At 42.8% G+C, this 19,174-nt stretch overlaps 1 protein-coding gene across 12 annotated transcripts in view; it reads left to right on the top strand.

Annotated features, from left to right (window-relative positions):
- Window positions 1-19,174, top strand: part of RBFOX2 (RNA binding fox-1 homolog 2) — a 518,182-nt gene that overhangs the window by 353,112 nt on the left and 145,896 nt on the right. For 9 of the 12 annotated variants that reach the window (XM_069231195.1, XM_069231194.1, XM_069231192.1 and 6 more), the window contains 2 exons: window positions 10,155-10,208; window positions 15,628-15,720. In XM_069231195.1, the coding sequence (XP_069087296.1) occupies window positions 10,155-10,208; window positions 15,628-15,720 (147 nt within the window). The remainder of the gene's footprint in view (window positions 1-10,154; window positions 10,209-15,627; window positions 15,721-19,174) is intronic. The other 3 variants (XM_069231196.1, XM_069231198.1, XM_069231202.1) reach the window with 1 other exon arrangement.

Genomic DNA, 19,174 nt, shown 5'->3' with positions numbered 1-19,174 from the left:
GACTTTGCACTCCTCGCTGGGGTTGGTGTTACTATATGTTACATCAGAAATGCCAGATGATAGTAAGCATTTCTGGCTGTGATGTTACTTCATGCTAAACGTAGGATGGGCTACTCCTGGGGCTGGGATGGAGTGCCCACTGTTCGAGAAAGGTTGCTTGACGTCACGTTTTCTTAGTGACAGCTAACCACCTACTGTTAACTGCTCCCACCTTCCAGCAGACCCAAGGATATATGGGGTCTGTTTCACAACTACGTGATGATACAACCGTCGCCCTCTTCTCTCTGATGTTCCAGATGTGTATGTGATCCATTGCCCCAATGCCCCACTCTCAATCAATTTATTAATGTAGTTCTCTCCCCAATCACACCTAATGGTATTATCTTGTATTTCTACATGCTATATAATGTGATTTTCAGTGGAGTCACTTTTTATTCCACCTGTAACACCCAATGAATTCGTATATTTCATTGTATCGCCCTTGAACACTCAGCCACCTGTTCTTGTTGGATTGTTTTCTTTGAAAATCTTAAATAAAATAATTAAAAAAAAGAAAGGAGTCCTCCATGTTTTACCCTCTGGTTGGCTGATCCAAGATCTCTAGCAAGCCTCAGTGGCTGGCCCATACCCAGACCACTATCTTTTCTCACAGCCTTGGATTTAGCATCAACATCACCACATCACATTTGAGTCCTCTACGGATTCAGCTCTTCCTAATGTCAACCCTAAACTCAGTTACAGGCAAAACCTACCCAGTCTTCAAAGGGTCGAGGCCTTCCTACAGCTTGTCACCGTTTTTGTTTGTTTGTTTGTTTTCTTAGTCAAATCCCCCTATCTCAGTCATAACAATGTGCCTCCTGGGCTTGATGACACTGCATTGCCATAGTGGCCAATGCCAGACTGCTCATGTTCCAACTTCAGCAGTGCCTTGCAGCACAATGGTACCAAGCAATGGCTCCTGTGGAGGATCTAGTGTTGGTAAAGGCCAGCGTTCATAGCTCCTTGCAGTGGTAGAACAGCAACAACCTGTTGCTGGTCAAGGCTTTTGAAGACCCATTACCCAAGAACGGGGCTCACCTCAATCACAAAACAGTGGCGTTGTGGCCCCCCCCCCCCCCCCCACACACACACACACACACACACACACACACACACACACACACAAACAGCAGGGACATCACATCAACTACCTTGAGCTCTCAGTAGTCTAGCTTGCCCTGAAATACTTTCTCTTATAAATTCAGGCCAAAGTAGTATTAATCCTAACAATGTGACCGCCATGTGTTACCTACAGAAGCAAGCCAGAACCCTCTCACTCACTCCTGGTTTTCTCAGACAATTTTGCTTAATGATTTCCACCACCATGTTCACCTTATGACGCAGTAACTACCAGGGATGGACAGTGACCTAGCAGATCTACTCAGCAGGTCTCACCAACAAACCCATGAATGGGAACTCAAACCTGTAGTTCTCTACAGCAATTTCATCGTTGCAGGAACTCCTCTGATAGACCTGTACACCACTCCCTAAAACTCAAAATGCTCAAGCTTTGTATCAGGCACCCATACTCGCAATCCATGGGCAATGTACTATGGATAACTGTTCAGGGATATTTGCCAAAGGTTTTCCGCATTGCATGATCTTTCCATCAGTAGTGTGCAAGATGCAGCAGACATCCCAAACACTCACGGCCCCCGCCTGGCCCAGACACCCCTGGTGCTTGTCTACAATCAAAATGTCGATCAGCGCTAATGAGATGCTTCCCTAAAGGCTGGGCCTTGTCTCAAAAACCAAGGACAACTCGAGTATCCAGATGCCAAATAGCTCAACCTAGCGATTTGTACCTGAGGTCCTAAAGTTTCGGCACCTAAACCTCCCTCTGGAGTGTATGGACATCCCTAAGGAAGCCCACATGCGGGCAAATGGAAAATATTGTTAATAACTTTGTCCAAACACATGGACCTGCTAAAACCCCAAATATTGTTTGCTTCCCCCTCTATCTACAGTATTTTGTGTGAGCATACATATCCATTCGATTCCGCTTAGCCATATTGGCTTATATGCTGAACACTCTTTTTTGTATAAAAGTCATTAAAGCTTTTATGGAAGGTCTAAAGAGACATCCCCACTAGGTTGCCTCCACCCCCTTAGTAGAACCTCAGTGTAGTCTTTAATAGACTTATGGACCGCATTTGGAGCCCTAACATTCCTGTGCTGTCCAGTATCTCTCCTGCAAAGTTATATTCCTAGTCTCAATAACTTGGCTCAGGATTATTAGTGAATTGTAAGCATGCATGCTGCAGGAACCTTACATTTAACTTCGCAATGACAGGGTAATTCTAAAAACTAACCCGAAGTTCTTGCCTAAGATGATTTTTTATTTTAACCTTAACCAAAACATAGACTTCCCAGTTTTTTTCCAAGTTGAGAGCACCCTCCACATTTAAGATGTCAAGTGGGCCCACATGTTCTAGATTGACAGAAATGAACCCTTTTACAAGTTAGACTAGCTGTTTGTAGCCTCTACATCTAACGAGGCTTTTACCTTTGCCTTCCTTGGGCACATTTCATTAGCTGACATATGCAAAGCAGCTACCTGGTAAACCCTGTACACTTAACACTACTGTGTGGATATTCTAGCTAGGCAGCAAACTGTCCAATGATTTTTTTTCCAGACCTGTGCCCCATCAACAAGCTAAATACTGCTTATTCGGAGGGACTGTTTTTCAGTCTGTGTGGAGCATGTGTATCTACAGCAAGACATGCTATGAATGGAAAATGTTACCCTGTAAGCATGTACTCGTAGTGTGTAGTGCTGTAGATTCACTCCTTCCCGTCCTACACTCTCCTGCCAGGTGAAAAACAGTCTAACATGAAGTCTGTGGCCATGTGCAATACCAGTATAAGGATGAGTCCGCATGTACTTCTTGACTTGAAATACTACTTTGAAGAAAAAACTCTTATACCCGTCCGAGCCCGACACTATATGGCGGGGGATGCTGAGCATGTAGATATAAGGCACTACATGGTACAAACCGAGTAAGTAACATTTCTCTTACAGCTACCCGCTATGGAGGTGAAGACTGTTGTCCTCTCAGAGATCCACTAACTTGGCCGGGTACCTACTGACCCTCAATTCTCCTTCATTGAAACCCTCGATAGCCTTATATGCTTGGGCAAAATCGTGCTCTGGACCTCCAGTGAACAGGCAATCACTCGTCTCCATAGACCAGCACCAGGCAACCCCCAACTTTCTTGCATAGCACCCTACGCCTGAGAGATTGGTGGTACAAGCCTCCACTAGTAAAGTGAATTCTAACACCTTCCCCATCACCCTTACCTGATCATGTCTCAAAAGGCATTGAAACTTTTGAAAAATGTAGGTTATGTATGAGCTTTGCTCTCGGATCTTTCAACACCAGCTGCTTCTTAAGTTGGTATTCACATTACCTTTGGGACTCGGTGGCTGCAGTTTTGCTAGCAGTCCTGTATGACCTTTTGGGTGCCCCTCACGTAGACTATTCAGAACGGATGCAACACAGCCAACTGTTTAGGTCTGGCAGTTAGAACGAGTGGGTCTCTTCGGCTGGCACCACTCCTTGATGTCTACGGGCTTCTCCAGGGATGTTAAGGCTCTTTCGTAGACATGTTAGATTTACTAGACATACCATTCAATGACTATAGCCTATTTGTTGAAAAAGCAGATTCCGTCTTGGGATGGTTTAAGGAAAGCAGGGACACAGCACACTCTGGACTCCCCCAGGCAATTCCACCAGGGATCTCACACCCTCCATGGCTATTTAAGAGGTTTTCAGTATCGCCAACACCAGCAGTCGTCGAGCAGGTTTCCAGCCCTTTTCTCAGCCAAGGTCATGTCTCGCAAAGACAACATCAGAGACAACATGCAGCTCAGTTTCCCACACCTCCGGCAATTAGAAAAACACTTGTGTGTTCTTTCAGGCACATGGCCACCCTGTTGGAGGCAGGATGTGACATTTTCACCAGGAGGCCACGCCTCTAAATTATGCACCAGGGCTTTCCACTCATTGGCACCTTCCACAACCATCAGGACAGATGATAAAGGAACCCCTGTCCACTTTGCAGCAGGAGGTGCAGGCTCTTTTGGCCAGAAGGTCAATAAAGATGGTTCAGATATCAGAAGTAGGAACTGGGTGTTACCCCTGCTACATCCTGATGCCAAAGAAGGTAGAAGGGCTTCATCTTATTTTAGATCTCCACCCTCTTGATGCCTTCCTCCAGAAGGACAAATTCAAGATGCTCATACTAAACCAGGTCCTGTGGGCCCTAGACCCACAGACACTTGGTGTGATGTTGGACCTGCAGCAGGCTTATTTCCATATCCCCATCCTGCAGGCACATAGGCACTACCTGCGGTTCAGAGGCCTAGTAGCATTTGCAGTTCACAGTGCTCCCTTTTGGCTTCAACAGTGCACCTCATGTGTTCACAAAAATGTTGGTATTCGTCGAGGCACACCATCGAAGGGTGGGGGTACCAGTCTCCCCCTCCCTCCCACCACCCCCAATGATAACTAGATGTTGAAGATGGGCTCCCCCAAGGCAGTTGTGCCACCTCTAGAGAAGTGCAAATCTCCTAACATCCTTGAGGTTCACTATCAATGTGCCAAAATCACATTGGAGCACTTTCAGGTCCCCTGGGTCCCTTAGGGTTGCCTTGTGGACTTCCACTAGTGGGTGTTCCCAAGGTGCCATTAGGACACTTCATTCCACTGTTGCCAGCAGTGTTGGCTCCCTTGTTGGCTTTGATGTTTCCAACTATGATTAAGCCTTCGCCAACACAAGTATATATAAATTCACACACACATGCGCATCTCTTAGGCATATTTTCTTAAAATATTTAAAATGGTGCTCCGTGGATCCCACGCATGCATGGGGAGATTCTATTGTTTGTGGATTCAGAGACCAAGAGCTAGAATTATTGGTAAGTAATTTTTCTTCAATAAATATTCATGTCTGTTTTTCTCTGTATTGCTCATATTCCTGGTTTTGCAGTGTGAATCTTTTCTGGATTCACATGCTGTGCATTATTCCACCATCTAGTGGTTGTGCCTGGAATTTTCTACTTTCTTACCAAATTTTTGTCCCTCTTCTTTTTCTACCTTTGTTAGTGGTTGTCGAAGGAAGCACCACTTAGTGTCCCCTTGTGATGTCGCCGTACTTTCTCTGTATGTTCCCACTTTAGTTCACCATCTTCGGATTCTTTTTTTCTGACATTTGGTCTGGATGTTTTTATAGAAATATCTCCAACTCCGGGAAGAATTTGGAAGAATTTGTTGAAAACCTTTTGAAAGTAAGAACTCAATATAATTAGAAGTGGACGAAAATAAGGAAAGTGCAAGCACGTATTCATTTTTTCTCCACTTCAACCTACTGCTCAGAGTACCTGGATTTTGGTGGGGTGGCGGGGTCCTGTGTGGCTTGATGGAGAAAACGCAGTTCAGTTTTGCAAGAACGAGCATCAAAAATATGCCCCCCAAAAAAGCATCCAGTGTGTAATCTTTGTCTACCTCACGACCACAGGAGTGAACATTGTAATGCCTGCTCCGTGTTTGCGCCAAAGACATAGAGAGGCAAGTGATGGCTCACCACTCTTTGCAGGTAAAAAAATCAACACTATCCCTTCGAGATCTGGGACTTTCCAGCGATGGGGACGAAAATGTCAGAGGGAGCTGAAGGGAAATTGGAGGATGAGGAGGTCGAAGAGGTGCCAAAGAAGGGCTGAAAGGAGGTAAGAGAATCCCTAACCTCCGCTAAGACACCCAAGACAATAAAATCTGACTTGCAGCCCCACAAAAAGGAATGCCACTGAGTCCTCGAGGGGTTTTCCGGTGGAGGAAAAAAACGCTGAAAAAACATTTTTCGTCACGGATGGAAAGGCTAAAGACGTTTCGCCGTTGAAAGGCCAGGAATCAAAATCGGGTCCGTGAAGCTCCCAGTCAGAACAGTGCGACAAAGGAAACTTGGATGCCAGAGAAAACACTCCTCAAACAGTCCTGATGACTGATCTGTCCAAACTGAAAAGGCGAAAGGCTTGGGTCGAAATGGCTGGTTAATACAAACAAAAAAGAGTGACATTCTGAAGGGATTCAGGATCCCTCACAAGATTTTAATGATGTGACAAAGGAGTTGCTGGAGGCAGAAGTAGAGGAAAGGGAAGCTTTTAAAGAGACACCCACTTGTAAAGTAGTCAGACCGAGGGTTGAAAAGAAATATAAGTTCTCTTCAAAAGATCCGGTGTGCATTAAAGATATTGTCCCCGCAGTCTCAATAATAACGTTGACTGAAAGGAAAAGGGACAATATTCCCTCAACATTGGGGCTACCCCCAGATAAAGTAAAAGAATGGAGCTTATGGGGGCAGAGCATGGAACGAAGCGCAGCAAACCAATGGCGTATCACCAACTCCAGTGCTGTGCTCAGTAGACCGCCCCACCAGCATTGGGAGGAAATAGGAGAATTAATGACACATCTCCCAGAGCAGTATAAAAAGAGGGCAGCACACCTGGTGGAAAGAACATAGCAAATACTTGCTTAAAGTCTGCGCTGGATGTGACAAACATGTCTAGTCGCCAGCTGAGGGGGTTACGCTAAGATGCCACTCTTGGCTGAGAATTTCGGGTTTCAAGCCAGAGATGCAAGCAAAAATAAAAAATACCCCTTTTAATGGCTAACAGCTGTTCCGGAATTCGGTTGACACTAGCCTTAATCAACCAATAAAGGACAATGAAACAGCAGAGTCCATGGGTGCATTGCAGTTTCGTGGAGGAAAGAGGATCTTTAACAGCAAAAAGACCATCCTTTAGGGGGTAGCTTCCATTCAGGAAATTCTCATCAAGGCTTCAACAGTTGCACACAAGGCACTTCCTCACAACAAAACTGGCAGTACCAGCAACTAGGGAGAAATTCCAGACGAGGAAGAGGGCAACCAACTAGAAGAGATTCAGTCCTTGCAAACAAATGACTCCACTTCAGCCATAACAATTTTACATATACCATCTGTGAAAGAAACCGCAAAAAATCGGTTAGCTCAAAACACCATTGGGTGGAAGATTGCAAAAATTTCTCCAGGAGTCGAGGAAAATAACTTCAGACAAATGGGTGCTAAACACAATTGAATTCAGGGATTGCATAAAATTAATCAAATACCCACCACCAAGGGCTCCAAGGAAAAAGATTAATTCAAAGGAGGAAACAAACAGACTTCTCAAGGAGGTCGAGAAACTGTTAAACAAGCAATAGAATTGGTACCAAAGCAAGAAATCAACAAGGGAAATTATTCAACATATTTTCCAGCACACTGTGGACTCTAGGTTTCTCATGAAACACAGAGAAATCATCTCCAGAACCAGAGCAGGAGAAGATATTATTGGGAGCAAGTCTAAACTCGATTCAGTGGAAAGCATTTTCCAGTGGGAATAAGAAAAGAAAGAACTCGATCTCCTCTGGAGGAAACTTTCCTCTACCGGAATGGGCAAGCTCTGACAGCGAGGATAGTGGGGAAGTTATTTGGAAAGATGGCATCATGCATTCTCTTGATCCCAAATGTGAGTCTGCATTTGAAACCAATCCACTAGTGGCTCCAAAATCAATTGTCACAAGCAACGGGGAGTTGGGAAGATGTAGTAGTTTTCACGCAGAAGGTTCAGGGGAAAACAGTGTGATTCCAACAGGGAAAATATAACACAGGGAAGGCCTTTTCTGCAACCAACTTCGTCAGTGACAACAACCACAGGCGCCTCACATATAGGATGGGGAACACATATAGGTTCTCTAAAAATAAGAGGGATCAGGATGCAGTACAACACATCAACATCCTGAAACTAAAGATGTTTTTTATTTTTTTCTAGCTGTGAAAGCTTTCCAAAGACATTTAGGGGTAAAGACAATATTGATTCAGATAGACAGTACAGCAACAATGCTTTACATCAATAAACAAGGGATGACTCAATCTACTCTAGCTCAGAAACTCTGGAGATGGGCAATTCAAAAGCACATGGAGACTTAAGCTATACATCTACCAGGGAAAGACAATTACGAAGCTGGCAGACTGCTTCCCATGAATGGGAACTCAATTGGAGGGTGGTACAAACTATTTTTCAGCAATGGGACACTCCAATAATAGATCTGTTTTCAACACCCCAGAACGCAAAATGCCAAAACTTTGCCTCCAGACAACCACAGCCTCAGTCTCTGGGGAATGCCCTTTTGATAAACTAGTCAGGGTTGCATAAGCTTCCCCCCAGTTCCTCGGTTGCCCAAAGTAATTAACAAATGCACAAGAAGTCACATTAACATGTTTTTAATTGCACCACAATGGGCAAGACAAACATGCAACTCCGAGATAGTTCAACTAGCACAAGGAAGCTGGCAAAGACTGACAGAATTTACTAACAATTGAAAGGGGAACAGTTTTACAACCAGAATATTGGCGGCATAGCTCCTGAAGACTTAAAAGTTTGGTCACATGAAGTTACCATAAAATACAGTGGCTGTACTAAGAGAGGCAAGAAAACCAATAACAAGAAAATGTTACATGGCAAAATGGAAGAAATTCTCACTTTGGTTTGTTTTAAAAAATAAGCTACTCAGTCACAAAAGAGAACGCATCTTTAAAATATTTAACTTATCTTTTACAAGAAGGGCTTACCTATTAATCATTAAAGGTTCATCTTGCAGCAATAGTGGCTTATACAAGAGGACAAATGGGAATAAGTTTTTTTTCAAAGCACTGGTGGTAAAAATATTCTTAGAGGGTAACACTACCAAAAAGGGTACCAGCACCCACATGGAACCTAAATTTAGTTCTCTCAACTCCTTAAACAACCCTTCAAGCCTTTGCATAAATCTACATTACAAATGCTAACTTTAAAGACTGCTTTCTTGGTTGCTGTTACTTCATTACGCAGGGTTAGTGAGTTTCAGGCACTCACAATACAAGAGCCCTATTTGCAAAGCCACAAGGACAGAATTGTCTTAAGAACAGATCCACAGTTGATTCTGATGGTAGTTTCACATTAATCAACCCATTCAAATTCCAAGTTTCTTTCAAGATCCAAGGACACACGCTTAAAGGAAGCTTCATATATTGGATGCAAGACGTGCCGTTATGTACTACAGTAAAAGGATGAAACCTGTCAGAAGAACTCTGCAATTGTTTGTCTCTTTTAAAAAGCTACTTGAGCAAACCAGTTACTAAGATCACAATTGCTAGATGGATTGCACAAATAATTCAGTTATGTGTTACCTATGCAGGGGAGACATTATTAAGAGCACCAAGAGCTCACACCACACTGAAAAAAGGGGCAACCATTGCCTTTCTAGCTAAATCTCCTTTACAGGAAATTTAAATGGCCGGAACATGGTCATTAGTGTTTACGCTGACTAAACATGATTGCTTTGACATTCTGATAGACGGAGAGTCTCAAGTGGGACAAAGGGTGCTAACGCATATCTTAATAAATCAATGCCCATCTTAAACCCAGCCAGAAAAACGCTGTAAAATCAGTGCACAGCATTTGAATCCAGAAAAGATTCACGCTGCAAAATGTAGTTTCTTACTTGTAGGTGCTGTTTTGCAGCTTGAAGTATTTTCTGAATTCACAACGTCCCATCCTCTTCCACCAAGAAGATAGGGAAAAGGGGGGGAAAAAAAAAATCTGAAGATGGCGAACTAAGGTGGGAGCATCCGAAGAAGTGCAACAATGCCACAAGGGAGCACCAAATGGTGCTTCTGTCGAATCCCGCCAAAAAAACAAAAGTAGAAAAAGAAGACTGGAATTTTTTTTTGTAAAATAGAAGAAAATTCTGGATCTGACAACTAATAACAGAATAATGCACAGCATGTGAATCCAGAAAAGATGAAAAACTACACCTACAGGGAAGAAACCTTACATTCTTTCCACTTTTGCTCTCCTTGTGTTCCTTGTTCAACTTACTCTTTCCTAGTTTTATTTACCATTTCTGTTGTCCATGATCCTCGTTCTTACAATTCCGACATGTATTTATTCTTCCAGTTTCTTATTCCTGATTCTCTTCCATGTTTTTTTCACCCCTTTTGCTCATCTTGCCGGTATTACTTCCAGTTTTTTTACTTGATGTTGTGTTTTGTTTTGGCAGCCCTTTGGTAAGATCCTAGATGTAGAGATCATCTTTAATGAACGAGGCTCTAAGGTACGTTTTTTGGATTTATTGAAGGGGAGGGGCTTTTATTGAAATAGAGGGGGGCATAGATCAGGAAGTTAAGTGTGACGAGGTAGCTGGTAGTGTGATATCAATCTTAGCAGAGGAAGGTGTGTTCTCCTGCTGCTGAAAGCCTTACCTTTTTGTGTTGGAGCATAGGTATGTGCAGAATGATTGCTCTGTTTGCAAGGAATCTAATCTCCTTATGAAAGTGTTACACTGCTTGAAAGGGAACCGTGCCACTGTCTGCTCTGATTTTGAGAATTGCAGTAAATGTGCCTTAAATTGTTTGTGAAGCACCTGTGAGGTCTACAGTGGAGTACCCAGAGGGGTTTGGTGCACTACCTGCTCTTCCCACACAAAGGCTAAATGGTGAACCCCCAAGTATTACGGCTTGCTTTTGAGTACTGTGGTGTCTGTCTCACCTGAATGATTTGCTTCTTACCTCTTGCTCAATACTGATGCCTCAGCTCTTATTCGAAGATATTGCAGTGTATTTACAAAATTTACATATGTGGTATTCTTTTGAGAACCAAAGTTCAAATAAAATCTGTACAAGCAATATTGCAGGGGAAAGTGCGAGCCACCCAGCAGCCCTTCTAACATGCTGCAATATTCTTTACATTTTGAACACAAGTTCCAAATTCCATTAGAATACAACACCCCCAGGATTCCCAGCCCAAGAAAGGACACCTAATATTGGAAGATCATGACATATATATTTTTTTTTTTTTTTTTAAAGCGAAGAATAAATTCAGAAAATTCAAATCATATATTGGTAAAACCTGCAGTATGGTGCTAAGGCATCTGAGGAAAAACGAACCAACGTCACTTTTTCGTTGGTGTCCGCTTCTGTGTAATGTAGGCTGGTCGCTGTTTTTTCCATAGTATTCAGCCCGACTCATATCACTGACGCTCCCTGACCACTCTCCACATTCCATCAGTGACACACCTTACTTACCAAGTACAGCATTTCCATATTCTGTCAGTCAGTGCAGGTTCAGCAAACCTAATCTCCCTTCCTGACATTTCCAGGTTTCTTTATGCCACCCTCATCTCCCATTTTTATTAACTGCCATTTCTTTTTAGCTTGCCTGGAATGCAAAACATCTTTGGGCTTAACCTGGTCTTTTTCAATCCTGTTGTTGAATATGTTGTCTAACTGTGCAAGTGGAATGTCTTACTTCAACCACCTCAACATTCTAGGTGAGGAATAACTTGGATGCCAGGCGTTTTCCACACAACTGCTGAGAACTTTGGTTACAGAATGTCAGACTGTGCTACATCATCACACCGTATACCTACTGGCATCAGAAATGAATGGTGCAAGCATTCAACTTAGCCCACTTCATCACATACAAATTGAATTCCATTGTTTGAATCAGGATTTCTGGGACCACTTGTAGAGAATTTATTTAAAAAACTGCCCCTTTAGATGATGTAGGTTCATTCACAAACTTGGCCTCAGGCCACTTACTATAATAGTAAACAACAAGGAGTGTGCAGTTCCTATAAGAAAGAATTATGAAACAAAACAAGTTATACAAAGGTCTGCCAGGAACTGAGGTACCAGATCAGGAGATCTGAAGCAATAGCCCTCACACTTCCAAATGGGTGTCAAGCTTCATCATGGAGCAGTTCTTGTAGGACCTGCGTTGCAATGCCCGACGGGCCTCTCAAGGGAGCTCTTTACCAGAGATCTTTTGATTGTACGACTTATGTGAAGAATGAGAAGCAATGCTCTGTTTGTGAATAGGTGTAGATTGGTGTATAGTGGATGTAAAATAAACTAAGGAGTACATAAGTGAGTTTTAATATAGTGGTCCCCTTGTTTTGATAAAAACAGTGTGAAATTGAATATGTATACAATGGTCTAATCCAACTATTAAAAAGAGGTCAACATGTTTCCTCCCACATTAGTTATTATTGAGCTAGGCAATTCTTCAGGACCGAATCAGCACTTAGTGATGAAGGTGCAACATCGCATACCATAAAACAAACAGGCTAAGACATACAGATATGTATGTGACACACAAGTGGGCCCACTTTAAACATAAGTGATCAGGGTAAAAAAAGGAGATAAAAACATACATATTGCCTGGCCAACAGGGTAACTTACCTAACTAAGGAAAGGTATGGACCTCATCGATCATTAGCGGGCTGAAAGATTAAACAAATTAGTCACATTGATTCAACAAAAAATGAGCATAGAAGCTGACATGAAAAGGAGAGGGGGAAAAAGAGCAACATCTCAATACAGTGTCCTGAGTGTGATTTGCGCTACAACCTACCCCTGTTTTGTTTCCTTCTGAGTAGGTGCTCCATCACGTCCAACAGAAGGGTCTTGCAAATTATTCAAAAGCATCTGTGCCCTACCCTTTCTTTCCTCCCCTCCCTATATCCTTACCACATCAGAACGAATTTCAGATGAGCACCTGTCCAGCCTCCTATAGAAGCATCTGTTGCTTTCCTAAGCAATGAAGAAGAAACCAGACTTGGATAAACGTGGGGTTGGGGTTGATACTCTCTCCATTTCCTTGTTCTGAAAAAGAATGGGGGCCTCCGGCATACCTTGTATCTCGGTCCTCTCAATGCCTCTGCATGAAAGAACAGATTCAAGTGGCCAAATTGGCTCAGGTCATCTCTTGCAAACGCGGCTAGTGGATTGTGTCCCTGGACTTGCAAGACTCACATTTTAATAAACTTGTTGTGCAGTCCTACAATTGTTACCTGCGGTTCAAGGTTTGGCAGGACCATTTTCAGTTCACTGTGCTCATCTTCTGCTTCACCAGCACCCTTTGGACGTTCACAGAGGTGAAGGCATGGTTGCAGCCCAACTTCGAAGGTCAGAAATGGGTTTATTCCCACTACATTGGTGACTGGCTGCTGACCAACTTCAGATGACGGCAGAACCCATGACTCTGATTGGGGTTCACCATAAACCAGTCAAAGTCCCACCTGATTTTCTATTAAAGGCTTCTATTCTTAGAAATGATCCTAGTTGTAGAGTTTAGGGCTTTACCTCCGCAGCAACGAGTCCCGGAAATTCAGGATATGTTGATATTTCTGGATCCAGTTGAGCGTGGTTCTGAGGATTTTTGTCCTCTTAACTTTGTGCACCCTCCTAGTCACCCACGCAAGGGGGCACATGCTGTCCCCACAGTGGATCTTAGTCTCAGCTGACCAAGCATCAAGGTCACTTTGTTGTCACTATCAAGATATGAAGGCGTCAGCTTGAGATGTATACTGGGGAATGACAGACCAGTTTGTCCTCAGACAGGCTGCTCTCTCTTCCCCAGGGAGAGCCTTCTTGACCCCAGACAAAGGCCTTGGAACTGACCTTGAGTATGACAGAAACACTATCATCATTGCACCTCCCAAAAGGCCTAGAGTCAAGATCACTGCCCTCAAGAGTAGGGATCAGACATTGCAGCCTGTTGGCAAAGACTCAGCCCCTTTGACCCCGTTGCCTTCAAGCAGATGTCGCTCACATTCGCAGGATCTGCCCCATTGAGTCCAAAACAGTTTGAGGCCAAACTTGGATCATTACCCAGCTCGGTCGTCCTCACCGGATGACACGACCATATATCATGAGGTCATACAAAGGGCTACCAGTTTCCTCATGGTTGATATTCATCTTTTCATAGAAGACAATGACTTCCTTGTGGAAACATTACCTAAATCAGAGCAGACCGTGCCATTTCTGCCCATTGTCAAGGGAATGCTGGTGTCTGCCTCCAAAACATTTATAGACCACTCTCCGTTCCCCAGCCAGAGCTGACATCAACTCTCCCAGAGCTGGCAATGGTGACAGATGCATGACTGCTGGGTTGGAGGGGTCACGTGGGGGTCTTGGAGATCTTAGGTCTATGGTTTTGAGCGGAGGGTGGCTCCACATCAGTTTGAGCTGTGGACCATTTTTGTCGCCTTGAAGGCCTTTCTGACATCCATCAAAGAGAAGCTAGTGCGGCTTCTTATTGACACCACCGTTGCCATGTGTTACTTAAATAAGCAGGGTGAAGTGTGTCCTGATTTCTGTGCCAGGAGGCTTTGTCTCTGGAGAGGTTTGCAGAGCAGGGCCTATTCTTGGTTACAAATCACTTAGAAGGGTCACTGAATGCCAGAGTAGATGAACGGAGCACTCATCACCTGGCAAATAGTGAATGACTGTTACATCCCGAGGTGGCACAGGGCATATTCCATGAGTGTTGAGCTCTCTGGCCTGATCTTTTTGCCACAGATGAAAGCACATAGTATTTAAAAAAAGAAACCTGTCAGTTGGAGTTTCTATAAGTACACTCATTAGGATATGCTTTGTGGCTGGAATGGAACAAGGCACTCCTGTATACCTTCAAACTACTTATTCTTCTGCCTAGAGTTCAGAAGAATATTCAGAACGACGAGCCCATGTCATCGTGGTGGCTCCCGATTTAACCAGGAGAGTGTGATAGCTGCAGCTCTTGAGCATGAGGATCTGTCCTCTGATTAGGCTGTCACTCTAAGACAACCTCTTATCTCAACAACCGAGCAGGGTCCTGCATCCCAATCTGCATCTCCATGCCTGAAGATCGAGCTGACACAAATCGACTTTCCAAAGGTCAGTTCTGAATTAGATTTGTAATGATTTGATTGACAATCTTTAAGGAAAAATGTCTGCTCATAGGCATTTACTTGAGGAAAGAAAAAACTTTGTCACATAGTGTACTGAGATGCTGCTCTCTGGCGGATGTGTTTAATGTTCATGAATAATATAAAGCATTCCATGATGAAGAACTAGGATTGCAAGTAAGTAACACTTGTCTCTCTCACTACCTGTGACTTTCACTTCTGTTACACTCCAAACACTCTCTCCTAGCCCCAGATAGCAGTGTCACTATTACTACAGAGCTTGTTTAGTTCCCCTTCATTATGCCAGGATTCTACCACTTCTTTGAGGAGCACTGCCAGCTCTCAAACAGACTCTGGTCTCAGTTACTGCTGCTACAGTGTCCCTGCCCCTTTTCACCTTTAATAACCAAATTATCTTTTAACCTTTACCTGTATTTAAGGAAATTCTAACACTCCCCACCCTTTGATCTTTCTTTTGTTTTTCTCCCTATTTTCATTTTCCAGTAAGCACTTTGCATGTTTATCTTGAATTGATTGTCTTCTCATGTAATTCATCACTGGTGGGAGGTGGAATGGAGGGATGGGGGTTGGTAGGTGAGGGGGGAATTCACAACCATTTCAGTCTGTGTGCTGCCTCTTGGCTGATGTTTGCTCTGTACTCTATGAAATGATTTGTATGGCTTTAAGTTTAATTTTTTTGTTGGTTTGATCATCATTTTCCTCCCCTTGTCAGTATTATAAACATAACGATAAGCATGTCTTCCTCCTTTTTTTCCCCCCTTTCTTCCTTCGCTGCATGCAGGGTTTCGGGTTCGTAACTTTCGAAACGTGTGCGGACGCCGACAGGGCGCGAGAAAAATTGCACAACACTGTGGTTGAGGGCCGTAAAATCGAGGTGCATGTTCTTACAATTCTCCAACAAATTTACTTCTCTTTCAGTGTTTCTTTTGTTTATTTTATCGATTTAAAGAGAACATGAAATGTGATTTTTGTTTGTTTCTTTTTCCCATCCCTGATTTCACATACCCCCTCTTAGCCTATACTCTGAAACATATACTTCCTCCCTTGCCCTTTCTTGTGAGTATGTATGGTTGTCTGTGTTTGTGATTTTTTTTCTTTCCCCTTGTCTTTTCCTTTTTGCTTCGGGATAACGAATTCCTAGGAAATAAAATTACACCATAACCCTCCCTCTCCCCTCTGCTAGATCGCACCCCACCTGCTCTTCTTACCCCGCCCCAAATAAAACCACTACTTCCTTTATTTGTGTAGGGATGAGTTCTGTAGGATCTCTCTTCCTCTGACTTCCTACTTTGAATAAATCTCCTAGTGGTGCTTGGGAGACAGTTGAACACATTAAAAGAAATATTAAACACACCTATTTCATCCGCATTTCACTTTAGTTTTAAAGTTGCACTTTATTTTAAATACCCGATTTGTCTCTTGCTGTTAGACGTTTACATACACTTCCTCTATTTTAAGTTAGATGCAAGTGCATGTAACATTTAAGATTTAATCTCAATGTGAGTTTTTTTTTAAATTTTTTTTTTAAAGCTTGATTATAGTTGCAGTTTAGAACAAATAAAACTTGTGGTTTCAGGGCTAATCTTGGCTTTAGTTTGAGAACTGAAAGAAATAGATTTATCTGAATTTTTATTTAAAGTTTACTGAAAATAGAAGCAGGGGTTTAATGATTTTGGTTCAGTTTGAGGTCAGCAGCACCTTTGTGATCTCTAATTTTTGTATCCATATCAGATTTAGTTTTGGTTATATTTAAATTGTACACCACTAGATTTTAGGTTCAGCTTTTGTTTTACTCTGAAAATTATTTCTTGTGCAGCTATGGAGTTAGGGAGAGGTTTATGACACCTGTTTTCTCCATTCTAATACTAGTTTAAAGTTGAAGTTTGCAACTACTTTTTCCACTGGATTTAATCCTTGTTAAATGTTTTTTGCACTGTCCAAAACACCTATATTTTAAGATTTGTTTTTTAGCTTAGGTTAACCAATTAAAAGGTTAATTTCATGTTCATACCACTGCTTCCTGATGCTTTTAGATAGATATTTTATAACACCTGTGGTTTAATTTGCTGGTCTTTTAAGTTATATTATTCAGTTTAGTTTCATATTTGATCTTTTAGTTAGATTGCTGTATTTGTAAATGCCAGGATAGAGCACCAACTCTGAAATGCCACCCTGGCTTAAACTTAAGAATATTAAAGCCTAGTTAGTTCTTGTTTCCATAGTAATACAAAATGTCTGAAGCTTTCTAGATTAACGTTGCCAAAAACCCTGAATCCTGAAATTGAATAATATAGGGAGAACTTGACTTTGCCTGCCTGCTGCCCCTACCCATTCCAGTCTGACCTAGACATGACTGCTGATCCAGTTACCTCCGTGTTCAGAAAAGGCTTCAGGTCTAAGCCAGATTTAACCGATTCTGGCTTGGCTCTTGCATTCTGGAATCTTGTTATCTTTCCCCTAATCTTTGTATGGAAATTAATCTTTTTCCAAGCTTTTTAGATGCAGAAAAAAAAAGGAAGATATTAAAAAAATTACAATTACAGGTCTAGAAAACTACATAAAGTTCTAAGTATATTTTGTACCAGTGCTAGGAAATAATGACATTTGGATGTGGTATTTAGATAGGATGTCTGTTTTTTCTTTTTTTTTCTCACTACAGATATATATATTTTTATTTTTTATTCGTTTTCTGTTTCTTTTTTATTTTGCTGTGTTTTTCCCTCCTCTGTGAGTCAGCGGTTTTAGTGCTTAGGGTCCGACTGTTGAATGTCGTTCTTACCGCACCGCTATGCTCACGGCGAGCAACTCTCACATTTGGCGGTAAGTGACAGTAGCATTAAATGTCATTGGGGGGTTGGTTGGGTTGGGGAGCCCATGGGGAGAGCAGAGTAAGCTAGAGGAGAGCAGCGGTACTACCACTATGTAGACTTGCACCTCGGATTCACATTTGAAAGTTTAGCTCACGGTATGTAGATATTATTATACAGACTTAGGCCTTTGAAAGCAGAGCTATTCCTCAGAAACATTAGATCTTATTGACTTACAGCTAAGCTACCAGTCTTGTGACATCTTTCAGACTTCATACACCAGAACTGCCCCTCTGTTTACACAGGTATTCCAGCCACGAACAGCACAATAGGTCTTCAGGTTACCTGTTGCTTAGTCTTGAACAGCAGAGCTAACACTCAGTATATTTGAGCTAGGTTTTATAGTTCTCATAGGCGCTTCTTCTTGAGTAAGTTCCTCTTATTATAAAATGATTAATCCATAGTTATCTGCCCTTAATATATTAAAAGCCACACCAATGTTCGGAGCGTTAAGAGCCTAGCTTGTGCCTGTATTTGCGATAAGCACCCCTCTCCCCAGAACCATTTTGAGATGCCTCAACCATCCCACTGAATCACTGAAGGCTACGCATTCTTGCCTCATCCTTTGTGCCACATTCCTGCTCAGGTCATCATGAACTCAGTTGTATTCTTACTTAGTAGTTATAACTCCATTGTCTTGCCTCTTGTGTATTAGCCTCCTTAGAGCATTGTCACTGACCCATTTGTGACTCCCTATGCATGTTATGGAGGCATTTAGTATTACACATCCCTGGTATTTAGCCAGAAGGCTCCTGAGTCCACCTACAGAGCTATTAAGGCTTCAGAGCCCCAACACAAGCCTGCTAAGCCCTTCAACGGAGTCAAATTGACACTGTAGTGTTGTCACAGAGCAATTTAGGCTGCACAGCCATAGCTCAGACCCCATTGAAGACCTGTGGGAGGAGGGGTAAAAATGTGTTTTTGCAGGTATTTGGGTTTAGGTAGTACCGCTGACTCCATACACTGCAGAGGGAAGGAAGAGGCTGGTGTCCTTAAGAATGTCCTCCTGCTCACTGGGTTGGGACAGTTTCTCGCTTCCTGCCTGGCGAGTAATGTACGTCTTCTGTGACTTGCAACCTCAGTCTGTCTTTCTTTTCCATGGCTGCCTTGACGTGACTTGCCGTCGCTGTGCACCGTTTAGTTACTGACATGATCTGGCCTGTGAAGCTCCATCCCTGATTGACACCCCCCCCCCCCCCCCCCCCCCTCACCCACCCTTGAGTGACCGGGGCCCCTGCCTGGCTGCTCTTCTATTGATGTACATGTGATTCTGTAATAATGCACTCCTTGGGCCGTTTCTTTAAAAAAAAAAAAAAAAAAGATTTATTTTTTGGATGTTCACCACTCGCCTTCTTTCCTACCCCGTGCCCCATCCCTTTCCCAGCACTTTTCTGTTGGTGTCGAGCTCTCTGATTGGTTGCTTGTCACCTCACTCTGCTGCTATTGGCTCATTTTTGCTTG

The sequence above is a fragment of the Pleurodeles waltl genome, chromosome 4_2 (genome assembly GCF_031143425.1).
Source record: "Pleurodeles waltl isolate 20211129_DDA chromosome 4_2, aPleWal1.hap1.20221129, whole genome shotgun sequence".
Taxonomy (NCBI): Eukaryota; Metazoa; Chordata; class Amphibia; order Caudata; family Salamandridae; genus Pleurodeles; species Pleurodeles waltl.
Note: the sequence above shows the minus strand (reverse complement) of the source record. Positions and strands in the feature narration are given on the sequence as shown.